At 37.9% G+C, this 17,907-nt stretch overlaps 1 protein-coding gene across 1 annotated transcript; it reads right to left on the reverse strand.

Annotated features, from left to right (window-relative positions):
• LOC109841547 lies at positions 6,736 to 16,792 on the reverse strand. The gene is made up of 11 exons (XM_020410509.1): positions 16,780 to 16,792; positions 16,198 to 16,311; positions 15,709 to 15,731; positions 15,355 to 15,527; positions 12,688 to 12,828; positions 12,571 to 12,601; positions 12,340 to 12,491; positions 12,008 to 12,112; positions 8,455 to 8,500; positions 7,425 to 7,513; positions 6,736 to 6,848 (listed from the first exon to the last, which is right to left on the reverse strand). The coding sequence occupies exons 2-11, from the start codon at positions 16,237 to 16,239 to the stop codon at positions 6,736 to 6,738; spliced, it is 915 nt and encodes a 304-aa protein (XP_020266098.1). The 5' UTR covers positions 16,240 to 16,311; positions 16,780 to 16,792.

The following is a 17,907-nucleotide window of genomic DNA, read 5'->3' on the forward strand; positions in this document are numbered from 1 at the left end:
AAATCCGATAAGATCCTATCGAACTTGTTGATGTATTCCCGGATTGATGAGCCTTCCTCCATCTTATAAATATACAATTTGGATTTCAAATAGATCCGGTTCGTTAGACTCTTCGTCATGAAGGTGCTTTCTAACTTCAACCACACGCCCGCAGCCGTTACCTCTCTATCTACCAAGAAAGCTACATCCCTTTTAAGACAAAGGATAATCGACGCTCGTGTTTCCAGATCCAGCTCCTCCCAATCCTCATTAGACATATCCTTATGCTTCTTCTCTTTTCCCGTCAAGGCCTTATGCAATTTCTGCGAAATCAGCGAATTTTTCATCTGCATCCTCCAATAAGAAAAATCATTCTTCCTATTGAATTTCTCGATCTCATACTTTCCTACTTTAACTATTTTACTTGTAGACGTCATTCTTCGCTTGCATTAATAAATCTAATTCTCTCAGAAATTTCAACAATAATCAAGCACCACCTTAAATCGAAAATTTTACCACCTCCAATCTGAACAAGGGCTCTGATACCAATTGTTGGGGGTCGAGAAACGCTCATATCGTCGAGGAAGCAAATTAATCCCGAGAGAAAACAACCCTAGTTTAAGTTTATGCCAAACTCAAACTAACCAATACAAACAATAATGATTACACAGATAAAACAGTAAGTAAATGAGACGAGTTAATAAATTTACGTGGTTCAGCAAACTTGCCTACGTCCACGGGAGCCACACAATTAATTTTTTATTTAACCACAAGAAATTATAAACTTGCAAAGAGAAGATCTCAAACTTGAGATTTCTCAGTTGAATACCGCATGTGATTTTTAATCTAAAAATCACAGCTCAATCTCTTTACAAATCACCACTTACTATAGCTAATTTTTCTTAACCAAAAAATTAACTTCTCAAAAACCCTTGAGAAGTTCAGCCGCTACAGAAACTTCTCACTCTCTCTAAAATCGCTGAGAGTTTGCTCCTCCAGCTCCGTGAACAGGATTTCCCTTTTATAGGGAAACCCTAGGGCAGATAGCTAGATCCAGCTGTCTTCCACAACCCCAGGCAAGCTCAGCAAAGAGAACAAGCGAGCTCCTCGACCCCCACTGCAGGCCAGCACAAAACTCGCCCTCGCCTCTCCAGCAGGTAAGCAACTCCACAGGCGAGTTCTCCAACCGTGCACCCGCAAGCGAAATCATTGGGTGACAGGCGAACTCGACGCCCCCTCGAACAGGCCAGCTTCCCCGTCACAAAAGCCCTCGCCTGCAAGCTCCGCAGGCGAGATCCGCTCGCCTCTCCTCGACCGCGAAGCCCCTTTTGAGATCTGCCGCCGTCGCCGTCGTTGAGGTCAGTTCTCTTCAATTCTCCACCTCGTCCATCATTTGATAAATCTTAAATTTTGGACGAACACCAGAAGAACACCGCGAACACCAACCAGATCAAAACCAGGCCAAACCAGCTGCGCCACTATACTGCGGCTGCCTACGTACCCTCTACCGGGATCAAGCTAACCGTAGTTCTGTCATTGCCCTCTTGGGCAGATCAACACGGGCTGATATGAAGCAAGTCCAAACAATGCTAAAACTTGCTACTTGTCACCACCTTGGTTAACATGTCAGCTGGATTCTCATTCGTGTGCACCTTCATGAGAGAAATATCACCTTCCTCTATGACATCCCACACAAAATGATACCTAACGTCGATATGCTTGGTACGAGCATGATGAACTTGATTTTTAGCCAAGTGAATCGCACTCTGACTATCGCACCACAAGTTCACACTAACCTGCTCAATCCCCAAATTATCTAACAGACCCCACAACCATAATGCTTCCTTCACTCCCTCTGCCATGACCATGTACTCAGCCTCTATAGTAGAAAGTGCCACTGTAGCCTGTAACATCGATCGCTAACTAACTGGAGCCTCATGTATGCTGAATACATAACCAGTAGTAGATCGTCGTCTGTCAATATCGCCCGCATAATCAGAGTCCACAAACCCATCAATCTGACACGTATCTCTACCAAAACACAGACTCGTATCTGTGGTACCTTTCAAGTACCTCAGGATCCATTTCATCGCTTCCCAGTACGCCTTTCCCTGATTCGTCATGAACCTGCTGACCACACTAACCGCCTGTAAAATATCTGAACGTGTACACACCATGGCGTACATCAAACTGCTAACTGCACTAGCATAAGGAACATGTTCCATGTGTGCCTTCTCTTCCGCTGTAGTGGGAGATTGTTTACCCGAAAACCTGAAATGTGGAGCCAATGGAGTCACCACCGACTTCGCACTTTGCATCCCAAACCTCGCGATCACCCGCTCTATGTAGCCCTTCTGACTCAAGAACAATCGCCGATTCGCTCGCTCTCTTCTAATCTCCTTACTCAGTATTTTCTTAACAGCGCCCATGTCCTTCATCTCGAACTCTTTACCAAGTTGAGATTTTAGCCTATCTATCTCCACCTTGCTCTTAGAAGCAATAAGCATGTCATCCACATACAAAAGAAGATAGATATAATCACCTCCACGAAGCTTTCAAATATAAACGCAACAGCCATACTCGCTTCTGGAGAACCTATGTTTTAGCATGAAGGAGTCAAATCGCTTGTACCACTGCCGAGGAGATTGTTTCAGTCCATATAGTGATTTCCTCATGTGACATACATGATTCTCCTTGTCCTCAACCTTGTAGCCCTCAGGTTGATGCATATAGATCTCTTCATCCAAGTCTCCGTACAAGAAGGTCGTCTTGACATCGAGTTGTTCCAGCTCAAGATCACCATGAGCAACAATACTCAATAACACCCGAATAGAAGTGTTTTTCACCATCGGAAAAAATATCTCATTGTAATCCACACCCTTTTTTTGTGCAAACCCCTTAGCCACTAGCCTCGTATTATACCTCGTACCACCGAGCTCTGAAGGATCTTTTTTTCTTTTATACAGCCACTTACAACCTATAGCTTTCTTTTCTACGGGCAATGGGACTACCTCCCATGTTTGGTTCTTCAGGAGAGATTCCATCTCCTCCTCCATCGCAGACAACCAACTCTCGCTATCTCTATCCCGAATAGCTTCTTTGAAGGAGACCGGCTAATCTTCCTCCACCGAGAGTGCGTACTCAACCAAATTAACTTGCCCATACATAGTGCTTCAGGGGTTGATTAGCCCCCAACTTCTGTACCTGCTTGTATGCTCGTCTTGGCCTAGTGAAAGCCAAGCTATCCTCGAGCTGCTGTTGTTGTAGTGCATGTATATTTTCCTCTGAACCTCCTCCTGCTCAAGCTCATCATCTACCTAATTTCCCACTTAAGCACGACTAAAACCTGGTTAGTCTTTAGGTTCTATCTCAATAACCTGGGATTTAGAATTCCCAACAATCTCAACACCATCATCCTTGGGCACCCTAGCAATCATGAACTTCTTATCAAAGGTAGCGTCTCTGTTGATCACGAACTTCGAATCTTCTGTACACCAAAGACGATAGCCTTTTACATCCTTTGCATACCCTAAAAAAATTACCTTCTTGATCCTCATGTCAAGCTTTCCTTTGTTGACGTGATAGTAAGCGGTACACCCAAAAATTCGGAACCTCTCATAATCTGCATGCTCCCCTGACCACACCTGATAGGGTGTATCACCATCCAATGTAGAATATGGGGATCGATTCACAATATAGCAAGCTGTAGCAATTGACTCTGTCCACCATTCTTTACCTAAACCAGCATATGATCGCATACTCACTACTTTCTCCCGCAGTGTTCGGTTCAGTCTTTCCGCGACCCCATTTTGCTGTGGTGTAGATTTAACTGTCCAGTATCTGGCAATCCCCTCCTGATCACAGAACTCCTTGAAAGCACCATCTGTATACTCTGTACCGTTGTCAGATCTCAATGTCTTCAATTTCTTTCCTGTCATGTTCTCAACCATCGGCTTCCATTTTTTGAATGTCTCAGATACATCATTCTAATGTTTCAGAAAATAAATCCAAGCATACCTCGAATGATCATCTATGAATGAGATAAAATATCTGAAACCACCCTTGAAAGTTGTCGAAGCCGGACCCCAAATATCCGTGTACACATAATCTAGTATCCCTCTGGTCTTATGATTGCTTGTCAGAAACCAGACCCTGTGTGTCTTTCCATACACACAGTCCTCGTAAAAATTCATACAAGATTTCTTCAGATTCTTCAATAAACCATCCTTACCGAGCAGATCTAGACCCTTCTCTGACATGTGCCCAAGCCGTTTATGTCATAACCGTATGTGCTCACATGGGTCTCCCGTTACCGTCGTACCTGAGAGAGTATATAGATTACCGTGACGAATGCCCTTCATCGCTACTAAGGAACCCCAAACAACTCTCTTCACTTCATTCTCTGTTACAATCTTGTAACCCCCGGAGTCCAAAGCACCAACTGATATAAGATTCTTCCGTAAGTCGAGAACGTGCCTTACATCTGTCAAGGTTCGAACCACTTCATCATGTATCTTGATCTTGATATCACCTAGCCCCACTGTTTTACAAACATGGTTATTCCCATCAATACGGTTCCACCATCAATGCTCCTGTAGGTAGTAAACCACTTCCTATTTGGACACATGTGGTAAGAGTAACCAGAATCAAGTATCCACTTCCCGAAGGTATCCTCACCATTCGTGACGACATAGCATTCCTTATCGCTCCCTTCCCCTGAAGCGTAGCTCGTCTCTTCCTTGCCTTCTCGTCTTTCAGTCTTGTTATTGTTCTTCTTTTCACCTACTCTCTTATTAGGATAATTGACTTTGAAATGCCCTAGCTCATCATATTTGAAAAACGGTCTTTCCGCAAGAGGTCTTGATTTTGATATAGACTTTCCTCCCTTACCTTTTCCTCACTCATTGCCCCTTCCTCTGGCAAAAAACCCATGCGCTTGCTTATTCTTTGTTATCACCAGTGATCATATCACTAGTTATAATTTTTCGAAGACCATCCGCTAGAAGCGCCGTTCTAGTCTCATCCATCGACAAACTGTCACCCACAAGCATTAGTGTTTGAACCAGATTCTCATAAGACTTCGGCAGAGATAAAAGTAGTAGAAGTGTCTGATCCTCGTCTTCCACTGTCACCTCAATGTCTTTCAAATCCGATAAGATCCTATCGAACTTGTTGATGTATTCCCGGATTGATGAGCCTTCCTCCATCTTATAAATATACAATTTGGATTTCAAATAGATCCGGTTCGTTAGACTCTTCGTCATGAAGGTGCTTTCTAACTTCAACCACACGCCCGCAGCCGTTACCTCTCTATCTACCAAGAAAGCTACATCCCTTTTAAGACAAAGGATAATCGACGCTCGTGTTTCCAGATCCAGCTCCTCCCAATCCTCATTAGACATATCCTTATGCTTCTTCTCTTTTCCAGCCAAAGCCTTGTGCAATTTTTGTGAAATCAATGAGTTTTTCATCTGCATCCTCCAATAGGAAAAATCTTTCTTCCTATTAAAATTTTTAATCTCGTACTTTCCAACTTTAACTATTTTGCTAGTTGACTCCATCCTTCGCTTGTATTAATAAATCCGCTTCTCGTAATAAGTTACCGAGCATCACCTCAAACCAGAAGCTACACCACTCCTAATCTGAATAACAGCTCTGATACCAATCTGTGGCGGTCGAGAACGCTCATATCGTCGAGGAAGCCGCAAATTAATCCCGCAGATGAAAAAAATCCCTAGGTTTAAGTTTATGCCAAACTCAAACCTAACCATCAACCAATAATGCATTACACAGATAAAACAGTAATAATGAGGACGACGTTAATAAATTTACGTTGGGTTTCAGACAAACTTGCTACGTCCACGGGAGCCACACAATTAAATTTATTTATTTAACCACAAGAAATTATAACTTGGCCAAGAGAAGATCTCAACTGAGATTCTCAGTTGAATACCGCATGTGATTTTTAATCAAAAATCACAGCTCAATCTCTTACAAAATCACACTTACTAATAGCTAATTTTTCTTAACCAAAAAATTAACTTCTCAAAACCCTTGAGAAGTTCAGCCGCATACACAACTTCTCACTCTCTCTAAATCGCTGAGAGTTTGCTCCTCCAGCACTCCTGGAACAGGATTTTCCCTTTTATAGGAAACCCGTAGGGCCAGATAGCTAGATCACAGCTGCTCTTCACAACCCAGAGCAAGCTCAGCAAAGAGAACAAGCGAGCTCCTCGACCCCCACTTCGAGGCCAGCACAAAACTCGCCCTCGCCTCTCCAGCAGTAGCAACTCCACAGGCGCGAGTTCATCCAACCAGTGCACCGCAATGCGAAGATCACTTGGGTGACAGCGCGAACTCGACCCCCTCGAACAGTGCAGCTCCCCGTCACAAAGCCCTCGCCTGCAAGCTCCGCAGTGCGAGATCCGCTCGCCTCTCCGTCGATGCGCGAAGCTCCTTTTTAGATCGGGCCACCGTCCCGCTCGCCGTTAAGGTCAGATCTCTTCAATTTTAAATTGTGGTGAAGCACAGTAAATAAACCTTTCTTTTTCTTACTCTCTAGCATTGAATTTAGTACAAAGCATTGGTTCATAGAGTTTCAAGTTGTCATCCCTATTATAAATTTCTTCATTAGGTTAAAGGTTGATCTCAAAGTTGGCTGCTTCTTCCAAGCTTGATTTATTGTTCAATGTCACTTGCCGGCATAACTCAAATTTTCACTCTAATTGTGAGATAGTGGTCCCATTCTTTCAACATTCAACATCCAAATTGAAATATGTTCAGCTTGCAGTTTGGCCTCAAAATCATACTTCTTGCTGGTAATAACTTCACTCTACAAGCATAGGAATTGGCGAGGTTCACGTAATCATCTGCCTATTCACATAACAGAAATAGCATTGGGATAAAAGGATGTTTATGCATCTAGACCAAAAAAATGAGACTATGCGACGAATAATAACTAGACCCCTTCTATGTGTCAACCAAGTGATTACAAATAATAAGTAAAAAGAAGTTTTTTTTTTGAAGTTTAAAATTCTTAGAGGACCCAAATCCCCATGGCTAACTTAGGAAATAGATCAGCTGGATTCATCATAACAGTTAAAAGTGAAAAAAACGAACTCCATTTAATTTACTGACAAATATAAAGATTATGATATCAACTGCATTCTCTGCATAGATTTATATGAGACACGTGAAGGTAAAATGTAACTACATGCATCTTTATTGCTGTAATCTAATCCCAAACAATGCAGGAGAACTTCATATGCACATTTGAATGTACAATTTCAGGTACAAATTAGAAAAAAAATTAATGGATTGTTTTTCTAACTAGTTTATAAGGAAAATTGCAACCCTTAATGTAGCAATGGATCATTTTCCTACAGAAAAGAAATCTAATTGAGAAACAAGCTCAGGCTACAGCCATTCTAGAATAAATTTCTCACCGTTTGTTATTCCAAGATTGTATTGGTAAGACTTGTGCTTTGCCGAAGGCTGCATCCGCCTTGGAGCCTTTGGAGGTGAAGGAAGATTCCTGCAGGAGTTTTTTTAGAGTATTTACATATGTAGAATTTAAACTTTTTTCACATCATAATAATACCAAAAAAACTGCAATTAAAGCACAGCATAAAGGCATCACCTATATGTATAAATCTTACAAGGTTGCAGGCTGTTACAGTTAAAAAAAGAAAATTGGATATTGGATTAACTGTCTTATAAGAAAATGCCATAAAATGCATGCTAATATCCTGTTGAGAGGACAAAAGAAAATTACAAATATAGTAAAAAAATTTGCTGAAATACACAAATAAATAGACACACACCCGAAAATATTTAAAAAGAAAAAAAGGAATTGCAACAACCCTATATCAATAGGACCTTTTAATCTATCATTTACTAACAAAATTTGTGGTATGCGTGGAACTGTCTATCACTGAGCTGAGATATCACCATCGTGAATGGCACCTATATTTGAAGGCATCTTGATTTTTTCTTTTTCCCCACACTTGGGATGTTTTGACAAAAGGTTATAAGTGCCATATAATTCATATCTTATCTATAGTTATTTCTTTGGCTGCTCACTGTTTACTGGTTTCTTAGCTACTTAATTTACTAATTTATGATACATAAAGGCATATGACCACCATCACACAGTATTTGAAGGCTTCCAGCTGCTTATCCCATACCATCCTCCTCAGCAGAAGATAAATTTCTAAAAATTATGGGTGTTTTCATGAGATGTAGATAGTGTCGTCACAAGCCCTGAAGTATGATTGTCATCATTCCAAACTCATTTTACTAATAAACTAGAAGCAGATTGTTGGACATAAAAGGATAAAGAATCGCACTCCACCTGAACTCAATGGAATAGGATATTTTGAGACAAGAAGCAGATTCACATTTAGATGCTGAAATTACACACAAAAAATAAGAAATTTCCAAACAGAAATATATATGAAAGAAAACCTGCCATACCGTCTTGGTGAATGAGCAGGGGTTCCTATCCCAACTTGACCAAGACCTGACATTCAAGAGATGTTTCAAGAAGAAAATGTCATGGACAACATATACACAACAGATAATTATGCATGTTCACACATTTGCTTGGAAATCAAAAGTCAATTTAACTTCATACACGAACTTTAGCAAGGGATAGATGATGAGGAAAATATCACGTCCAAGGAAAAGGTTATAAGTTTTGCACTACATTTACCTGGCGACTTGATTGATGTCTGACTCAGAAAAGTTGATTGTTATATGACAGACTATAGGAGTTAATGTATAACAGTAATTATTAAAATGAAACAAGTTATAGCCGTGTCGATTTTTGACATGTAGCTAGAATCACTGATATAAAACCTCTTTCATGCCTTAGAATTTTCGCTAAAAGCGAGCAGGGGATTGACCACTCTCTTAATGGGCCCGGTCATAGTGCTTTCAAGTATAAGATAAAATAAGCATGGTCATGCTGCTTTCATGTATAATGCTTTCATGTACAAGATAAAATAGGGAAAATTATGCAAGTTTCCACAATACTTTCCTTGAAAAAGATAAGGGCCATAAAATTTTATGTTGAAGTGTTGAACCCTTTTAATGGTCAGCCATTGGATCACTCAACTCCATTAAGTTTAACCCTAATGCCTCTGTTACCCTTGTTCTGTAATCTGGTAATTTCCCCTATTCTTACACCGGAATTTCACGGACAAAAGAGAAGAGTTGGCGATTACCCCATAAATTTGATGATCTACACCATAAACTTTAGTTATTGAGAGAGGCCAAGTAGATAATGATGTCATATCATATCATATTTTAAGGATGTCAATGTGGACTGGTTTCATCCCGCTGATATTGACTAATAATGACTATTAGACGATCTGAGATATGAAGTGCCAAAAAATGACTTGATAGTGTTATATTAAGGAAAAATAAGAGAGAACAAAAACAGTAGAAAGGTTGTGATTAAACTATTGACGCATTCGATGTACTGATAATTCTGACCAAGACCATCAGAACTACTGAAATTTTCAATGCCAATACCAACAGTAGCAAATTCAAACCAAGAATTTGAACCTAGTATTACAGTAACCTAGATCCAAAGAGTTTTTTTAAGCCGGAAATTTGTGCAGTCTCCAGCCACCTATCAATTTTATCTATTGCTGCTAGCTTACAAATGGGGGGAGGTGCCGAAAACTTTGAACATTTTAAAAAGTAGGATATTATAGCACTATCATGAAAAAAAACTAAACATGTCCAAAATCTCCAAGATCCCAAAAGAAAAGCAAAATACATGGTGACAAAAATAGCCCAAATCGGGCATGTTCTTCGGACTGGTTACTTGTACTTTTTTTGGCTGATGTAATACAAATCTCAAAATCCAAAAAGTTCATTACACAAACTTTCAACTTATGAATGCTCTCCTTATGACAAGTCGCACATAAACTATAGAATAAAACTTGAAATTCTGATATCAATTGCAAAGTCTGCTTGTCTTTGATGGTATTAGTACTGGTAGTTTTAGTGATTTTCTAGTTTCGGATTGGAATTATTAATACAGGGAATAAAACAGCTTGCTTGCAGGCTTCATATTTATCAAATCATCCATTGATACTTTCAAACCTCAAATCTACTTTTGTATTAGTCGTGATTAGCCAATATCAATCTATACTAGTTGTTTCCGATATCATATCTATGTTTCTATTTGAATGAATCTGCATCATCAAAATTTGAAAGGATACGACATCACGTATTAGTATTAGCCCATACTTCAATTCTTGTCTCACCATACTGATGAGAATGTATGCACACACTGAACAGGGTTGAATGTTCATGTTCTTAGTAACTAGACTGAATAACTATAATCATTATAACAAAAGTTGTATGTATCCACACTTATTTTATGATACATATAAAAGTGTCATTTTATTTACAAACAATTAAACAATAGTGACACAAATAAAAAGTGTAGCAAATCACGACACATATTTGTGTTTTTAGATATACAATTGAATATAATTGAAAAAAGCTAATGGTCCAACATGGATTGTGAGAGGATTTATTAATGTGCTTAAATAATAAATCTTAGATTATAATTATGATGATGATTAAACATTTATGATAGTGCGTAAGCTAAAAACTCCATAGTTAAGTGTGTTTTGGTGAGAGTAATCCTGGGATGGGTGACCTTCTAGGAAGTAATAGTATTGAATGATGATACTCTTTATATTTTTACGGTCCAAACACAACTATGTGTCACCACTCTTGACACATATATGTGTCACAAGTTCTATGGCACATGTATGTGTCACCACTCTCGACATATATATGTGTCGTGAGTTTTGTTATACATTCTCACATGTATAGAAAGACACTCTCCACACATGCTCTAACCCCATTTTTGATATGTCTCACGCTTTATTTGTGCGACACAAAAATGTGTCCCATAGACACATGATGATACTCTTTATATTTTTACGGTCCAAACACAAGTATGTGTCACCACTCTTGACACATATATGTGTCACAAGTTCTATGGCACATGTATGTGTCACCGCTCTCGACATATATATGTGTCGTGAGTTTTGTTACACATTCTCACATGTATAGAAAGACGCTCTCCACACATGCTCTAACCCCACTTTTGATATGTCTCACGCTTTATTTGTGCGACACAAAAATGTGTCCCATAGAGACAAAAAATTATCATAATTTATAACTTTTGTTGTAGTGTTAACAATGGTTGTAAATATAATATTTATATGAGATTTTGAGAAAAGAAGAGTATATGACTTATTCAAGTTAAACCCAATTCTAGTACTATCTTGCACAAAATAGAAGGAAGGACTACGAGAATTACAAAGTTAGAATGAAAAACATGACCATGTGTCAATGCAGATATGATGAACTACTACGATGGGGAACAAAATTAAGGAATAAAAAGTCATCTGGAGCAAAGCATAAAACAGAAAGAAAAGTCTAAAAATAAACGGAGTAAAAGTCTCCAATGCTCTTATACAATCACTATTGAGGCCTTCTATACTATTTTTACATAGAGATCAAATTCTTGAAACTTAGTGATGATAATATAACCAACAAGTAAGGTTTAAATTAGACTGCCATTATATAACAAATTATACGGGTTCCTCGTTTCTATGTATTCTATACATACCACGAAAATTGTGTACTCACATAAAGGTCTAGCATATCAAAATATTTTAATTTTCCTTTTCTTCGGGAGTGTCACTTGAGTTAATTTCCTAATAGTGTACAGAGGTTCATGGAACGAATTAGTGAGAGCTTTCTTAACGCAAGACATTCCAGCTCAGAATCAAGTAGCAGGATCCAATTTAAAAGTATTGGAAGGTAATCAGGGCATGATCTCTTAAATCTACTCCATGGACAAAGGTTTCAAACTAGTCCTTCCACATCAGAAGAACAACTCACCAAAAAAAAATAAAAAAATAAAAATAAAAACCCAAAGCAGACAAGTAATCCTGAAAACAAGTCAAGCAATGGACATGCAAGCCATTACCTTCAACTGAAAATGCCACATAACCTTCAGGAACTGGTCCTCTACCTGAATTGCTGGTGGGTCCATCATCAAGTAAATCAAGAACAGAAACCTCTGAAAATTGCTCTGCAACAAATAAAAGAACACAACAGAGGAAACTATAATTCAGTTTCAGAGATGAAACTTCAGTTCAAATCAATTCATATGAAGTTCAGCCATTGACCCAGCAATCCATGAGAAGAATCAATGAAGAATTATACAAAATGCCGATGCTACGTTGAAAGACACCACAAGACTAAAAGGTATACCAACATTTGAGATGTGAAAACCAGTTCATAGAGAAGAATGACTACCATTAACATCATGTACTTCTTCTTGTTTGCTCAGTTTGTTAATAAAGTTGGAAGTACGTTCACCAGCCAGGGATTGCAACTTCCTTTTATCACTTCTACTGCTGCTTCCATATGAAGTAGGCACACTGGGGACGAGATTGCCTGCAGAAATTCTGTTTGAAGTAATAGGTTTTGCACTTATTAACTGGCATAGAAACAGGAAACTACTTAAGAAAAAGTAACAAATCATACTTAGACTGGATAGAAGACCCCGGTTTGGATCCTGAAATATAGAGTGACACGTTAGTATAACGTCAGCATATAGTACCAAATTCTAACAGGTTACATATTTTTTGTTTATATTCCTAACTGTTTGTACAGTCTGTGCAGAATGGCAATACACAGGCTTATGTGACTTATCAAGGTCTTCAGGTAATCCAGAGGTTGCTTTCCTTGACATATTTTCAAGGGGAAGCTGTGTAAATTGAGAGTCTTGTGAACCATCATGTTCTGCAGCAGCAGAAACTAAATAAGACAAAAGGAAACAGTAAATAAACAAATCGATTGTACTATTACGGGTGCAGCAAGAATGTGTTATTACAATGATTCATTTAAAAATGCCAAAAAAAAGGGAACAAGCTCACAGACTGCCTGCATACTAGAAATTACAACAATAGATGCTACATGGTCTTTATTATAAAATAGTTGAACAGAGCATTATCATTTCCATTTGAGGATACATATTAAAAAGAAATTTTTTCTGCCTATCTTCCAAGGCAGTACTGAATCCCAACCTAACAGTATATCATTATTCATCCTCAATAATCAATTGTAACATCTGTTTAACCAACATATCCTTGTAATATAGGATATGACCAAGACGTATTTTACTAGCCCAAGATTGTGTAGACTAACCTTGATTTGTTCAGTTTTTTAGTTAAGTTGAATAGCAAGTAGGACAAACTTCTGCACTAAACCCATTGATTTATTCCTTTTAGATGATGGGGCTTTGATTAAGAAGGCCAAGAACAGGGATCCAGTTTCCTGCCTGGTTAAATAATGAAGTTCAATTGTCCAACTATAGTGGTAAGTTTACTCCGTTATAGAGAATTGGAGTTGGTTTTGAAGTCATGCTGAGGAGTCGTATCTAACAGTCAAATTGCAAGGGTAAAACATTTTATAATTGCAACTAGACATAGATCTGTAACAACTTGGAGACGGTTCTTTAATGAACATGGCGCATTTTTTTCACAAGGACAAGCATCCATTGCAAACTTCGGAACAATCATTTCACAAACCGCTTAATGAAGAGGTTTTTTTAAGTATTTTGTATCTACCATAAAAAATTACTTATTGCGAAATAATCGAGTACCATCCTTAACAAGCTCATTAGTTCTTCTTAAAGGCGCCTATACTTGCATCAGAAAGAAGAAGAAGAGCACAAGAGGGAAAAGGCACCACTTAGGAGAGAGAATCCATATAATAGAGAAGAAAGTGCCATGATAGCAGAGATGATTACCAACGTAACTATATTATTGCCTTGGCGGTTCTAATTAGTCATCCCGATCATCCACTAAACATTATTAGTCTCCATGCAACATGAACTCAAGTAGTTAGATAATAGACCTATAATAGTGAATCTTATGATTTAATAGTGAGATTTTTCTTTTCTTTTTCCCTTTATTGAGACAAGCTGGTAGAGAGGCTCAAAACCCAGTACATACCACAACGGAAAAAGTGTCATACTCTGTGAGTCTATGCTCAGTGGTAACAACTACACTTGATAGTTGATAATTGATCTCCCTACTTGCAATCAGAAAGTTGATTTTCTGGCACATCTTATTAGCTGTTTAACTCCACTTTCGAGTCTGACTAATATTTTACCTACTCATCTATATATCTACGTGTTTCAGTACATAGTGGCTCGTGTTTAAGCCTGCATGCCTTGAAATGCAGGGGATGCTGGTCATTATATGTGAAAGGAAGGGTATACGGTCTGTGAACAGCTCAAGAGTTTCCTGTGTAAATTTTCTAGAAGTAGCCACCAACCTTTATGCCTACACTGAAAAAAAGATAGAATCCTCATGTTAGTCTTCATCCCCCTTATCTAACTTTGTGAAAGTTCATAGCTAGTGATGTAATCTAAGAGAGCCTAAAGAGAGACTAGACGACAACAACAACAACAACAACAACACACACACACACACACACACACACACACACACACATATGACACATTCAATTGAGTGAATGTGTGGTGTACATTAACTGTTGCCAAGCACAGGCGAGCCCATTTCATTTTTTCTGTACACAATTATTACACAAGTCATTCTTCAAATTCAGAATTGTAAAGTTTGCTTAATATAACTATTCTAGGTACGTAACACTATTGATTTCCAGATAACCAACTGCTTATCACCTTTCCCTCTCAGCTCCCGTAGATAATGAATATTCAGCTAATGCATAACTCACTTCTACAATTCCAAAAGAGATGCATCTGGTGATGAATTTCTCTCTTTTGTCCAAAACACCAGTCCTATCAATCATTTTCTTCTGAGATGGTTTATGTTTGCAAAATTTCTTTGACAGTACAGCATGGAGGCAAAAGGACTGTTCTAGACAATTGTCATTTTCTGTATGTCTGAGGGGTTATTTATAGTAATGAATAAATAAGTAAAAAAATTAATAAGCTATACAAATAGCATGCCAGTAGAGCTTATTTTTGTCAGTATTGCCCGTTGAACATAATAATAGAGAATAAGGGTTCATAATGGTGATAATCCCTTATTTGCAACATAACAACTAAGTACAATGGAAATTTCCATGGCAAGAAAGAGATGTTGCATCTTAACCTAATTCTCATCAGCTCCATATACTAGAATTCAGACTGTAAAAACAAAAAAAAGAATAAACAAAATGCCTTCTTTTCATCAATAGAAATGCTCTGGAGTTGCATTTATGTGGTATCTCTAAATGCATATCTATATAGTAAGGTAGGAAAAGATAATTTGAACCATAGAGTAAAGATAAATATACCACGGGTTTCACTACGATAGCCTTGTTGAGAACTTGTTGCCAAATTTATTAAGCTGAGAATATCCAGTGAACAAGGCTCCTCGCTGTAATGATCTTGATTCTGTGCATCTGATTGATTTTCCACTCCAGTGACATGCTGTTGTCGTTTCCTTTGTTCAAAATATTGCCTTTGCCTTAAGCATATCAGTATAATTAAATCAGAGAGAACATATCCATGGGGGAAACAAATTTTCTAAGCTCACTGGAAGATATTCAACAGGAAGAAACTCCGTATACTAGAGAAACATCTGTCTAGGATATATGTTGCATGTAAAAGAGTGCACTGAAAAAGATTCTTAACAACCCATCACGTACCTATTATGTATTGACTTTCTAGACTGCCAATTTTCCATGACAGCAGAATCCAAGGATATCATGCATAAAAGACAATGTCAGCAAACCAAAAAGATAAAAATCCGAAGGGGAAAAAATGTTACTCAAACTAGCAATAAGAAAAGAAAAAGGAAAAAGATAATGAGGAGAAAAAAAGGCAAGCTGTAGCAATGAAACTCTTAAAATAGGAAGCAAATAATAGGAAGTTAAGGGACCTGATATTAAGAAAGTCATAATTTCTTAACCCAAGTTGCAAGTGAAGTGCAACTCAGGATCCCATGAAAACTGTTGCTTTCTGGTCTTTAAACTAGCTCTAACAACTCAGATAATAAATCACTTTGTTGTTTAGAACTTGATATTATTATTGATCATTTGTCACAATTGAAAAGGAAGCAGAGGCGGGATATGAACGCAGTAGCGGAATTTTGAGAATTAAATAAATAATGCAAGATCAATTCTAAAAATACTCACCGATGTCACCTTTCGTCTAGAACCTCCCATCCATTGTAGCATTATGAATGGTGTGACTTCTCCGAGAATGAAGCAACAGGACGAGAAGAATGAAGCGCGCGTATAACAATAAGCCTTCAATGATTACATTGAATAAGTAAGAAAATGAAGAAAATAAAAAAATTACACTTCCGAAAATATAACACTGGTTAAGTGCCATCATTGGCTACAACAATTGCTCACATTTCTGAAAACCTATTCCTGAGAAGGGCCTAAATGTCTTATGCTACAAACTACCTCAGGTCGTGATAAATTAATCAAGATTATGTGGCCAATCAATGCTAAATTATGTTGAATTCTTTCAATACATTAAATCAGAATCACTTCTTAAGCCATACCAAGTGGCTATATGCATTAAAAGATCAAAATTCTGCAGAAATTTCTCATTATAAACCCTAGGGATCTAGCGGAAGATTTGAAAATGAAAAGCATTTATGCAAAAAATTACTGCTATAATAACCAAACTAATAGATTTGCTGAAACTAAAATCACAGAAATTATAGAGAGTATTGATCAAAATTTCACTATGAGTTGTGGACTTACTTGAAACTGATGATGATCGTGTTGGATTTAATCTAATAAATCTATTTGTGGGCACATATGATTAATCAATGTGTATTGCTATCTTTCAGGATAACCCACTAAAGTGATCTATTAATTTGGGTTAATGGGTATTTAAATAAGTCATGGGGTTATATGTGCAGATATCAGGTTGTAATTGTGATTTATTGAGGGGCTAAATTACAAAAGTACAACATCTATAAATAAGAATTGTGATTTATTGAGGGGCTAAATTACAAAAGTACAACATCTATAAATAAGGGATTATGGTCCCTAATCTAGGGTGACTACATTCTCTAATTCTCTTCACCTCCATCTAAGAGAGAAATTCGGTTTTAGAGGAAACCCTAAGGTTAGAAGATCCAAAACCCAAAAACAAGATCAATCTATGGATTCAGGTATAAGCTTCCGCTCTTTTGATTATTGTTAATCTCTTTGAATTAATCATGGCTATATGGTTTTAGATCTCAAGTTTTATGATTCAGATCTAACAAGTGGTATCAGAGTCACCTTGATTAATTCTTAGGGATTTAAGTTTTATTGGGTTTTTTGATCTTAAATCTCTGGTTAAAGATTCATTTTTTGGGTTCGGATGAACAGTAATGTTCGGTGAAAAGTAGCGAAATTTTTTTTTCGGGTGAACAGTAACTGAAAAATCGTCGGTGAGCAGTAACTTTTTGGAATTTTTTGGATTTTTCTTTGATTTTTTCTTCAATTTTTCCAATTCTGGATCTGTTTTGAAAGTAAAAATCAAAGGTTTTTTGGGTTTGGTGGCGGCGGTTTCAATTTGAAACCCTAAGGGTTCATGGCGAAAATTAAGGAGGTGGTTACCTCAAACGAACCTCGCGTTCGTTCCCAAGGTTGAACTCTGCGTTCATTTTTTAACGAACTTTGCGTTCGTTCTCAGGTCGAACATTGCGTTCGTACTCAGGTTGACCTCTGCGTTCATTTTTTAAACGAATTTGCGTTCGTTCTCAGGTCGAACTTTGCGTTCGTACTCAGGATGAACTCTGCGTTCAATTTTTAAACGAACTTTGCGTTCGTTCTCAGGTCAAACTTTGCGTTCGTATTCAGGATGAACTCTGCGTTCATTTTTTAAACGAACCTTGC

Source organism: Asparagus officinalis, chromosome 5 (genome assembly GCF_001876935.1).
Source record: "Asparagus officinalis chromosome 5, Aspof.V1, whole genome shotgun sequence".
Lineage (NCBI taxonomy): Eukaryota > Viridiplantae > Streptophyta > Magnoliopsida > Asparagales > Asparagaceae > Asparagus > Asparagus officinalis.

Excerpts from the sequence above, each read along its gene's own strand:
- LOC109841547 (XM_020410509.1), bottom strand. The coding sequence starts at position 16,239 with ATGCTACAATGGATGGGAGGTTCTAGACGAAAGGTGACATCG. Across the intron at positions 15,528-15,708 it reads AGAAAGTCAATACATAATAG|GCAAAGGCAATATTTTGAAC; the intron begins GTACGTGATGGG and ends GATATGCTTAAG. Across the intron at positions 12,829-15,354 it reads CTATCGTAGTGAAACCCGTG|AACATGATGGTTCACAAGAC; the intron begins GTATATTTATCT and ends CTGCTGCTGCAG.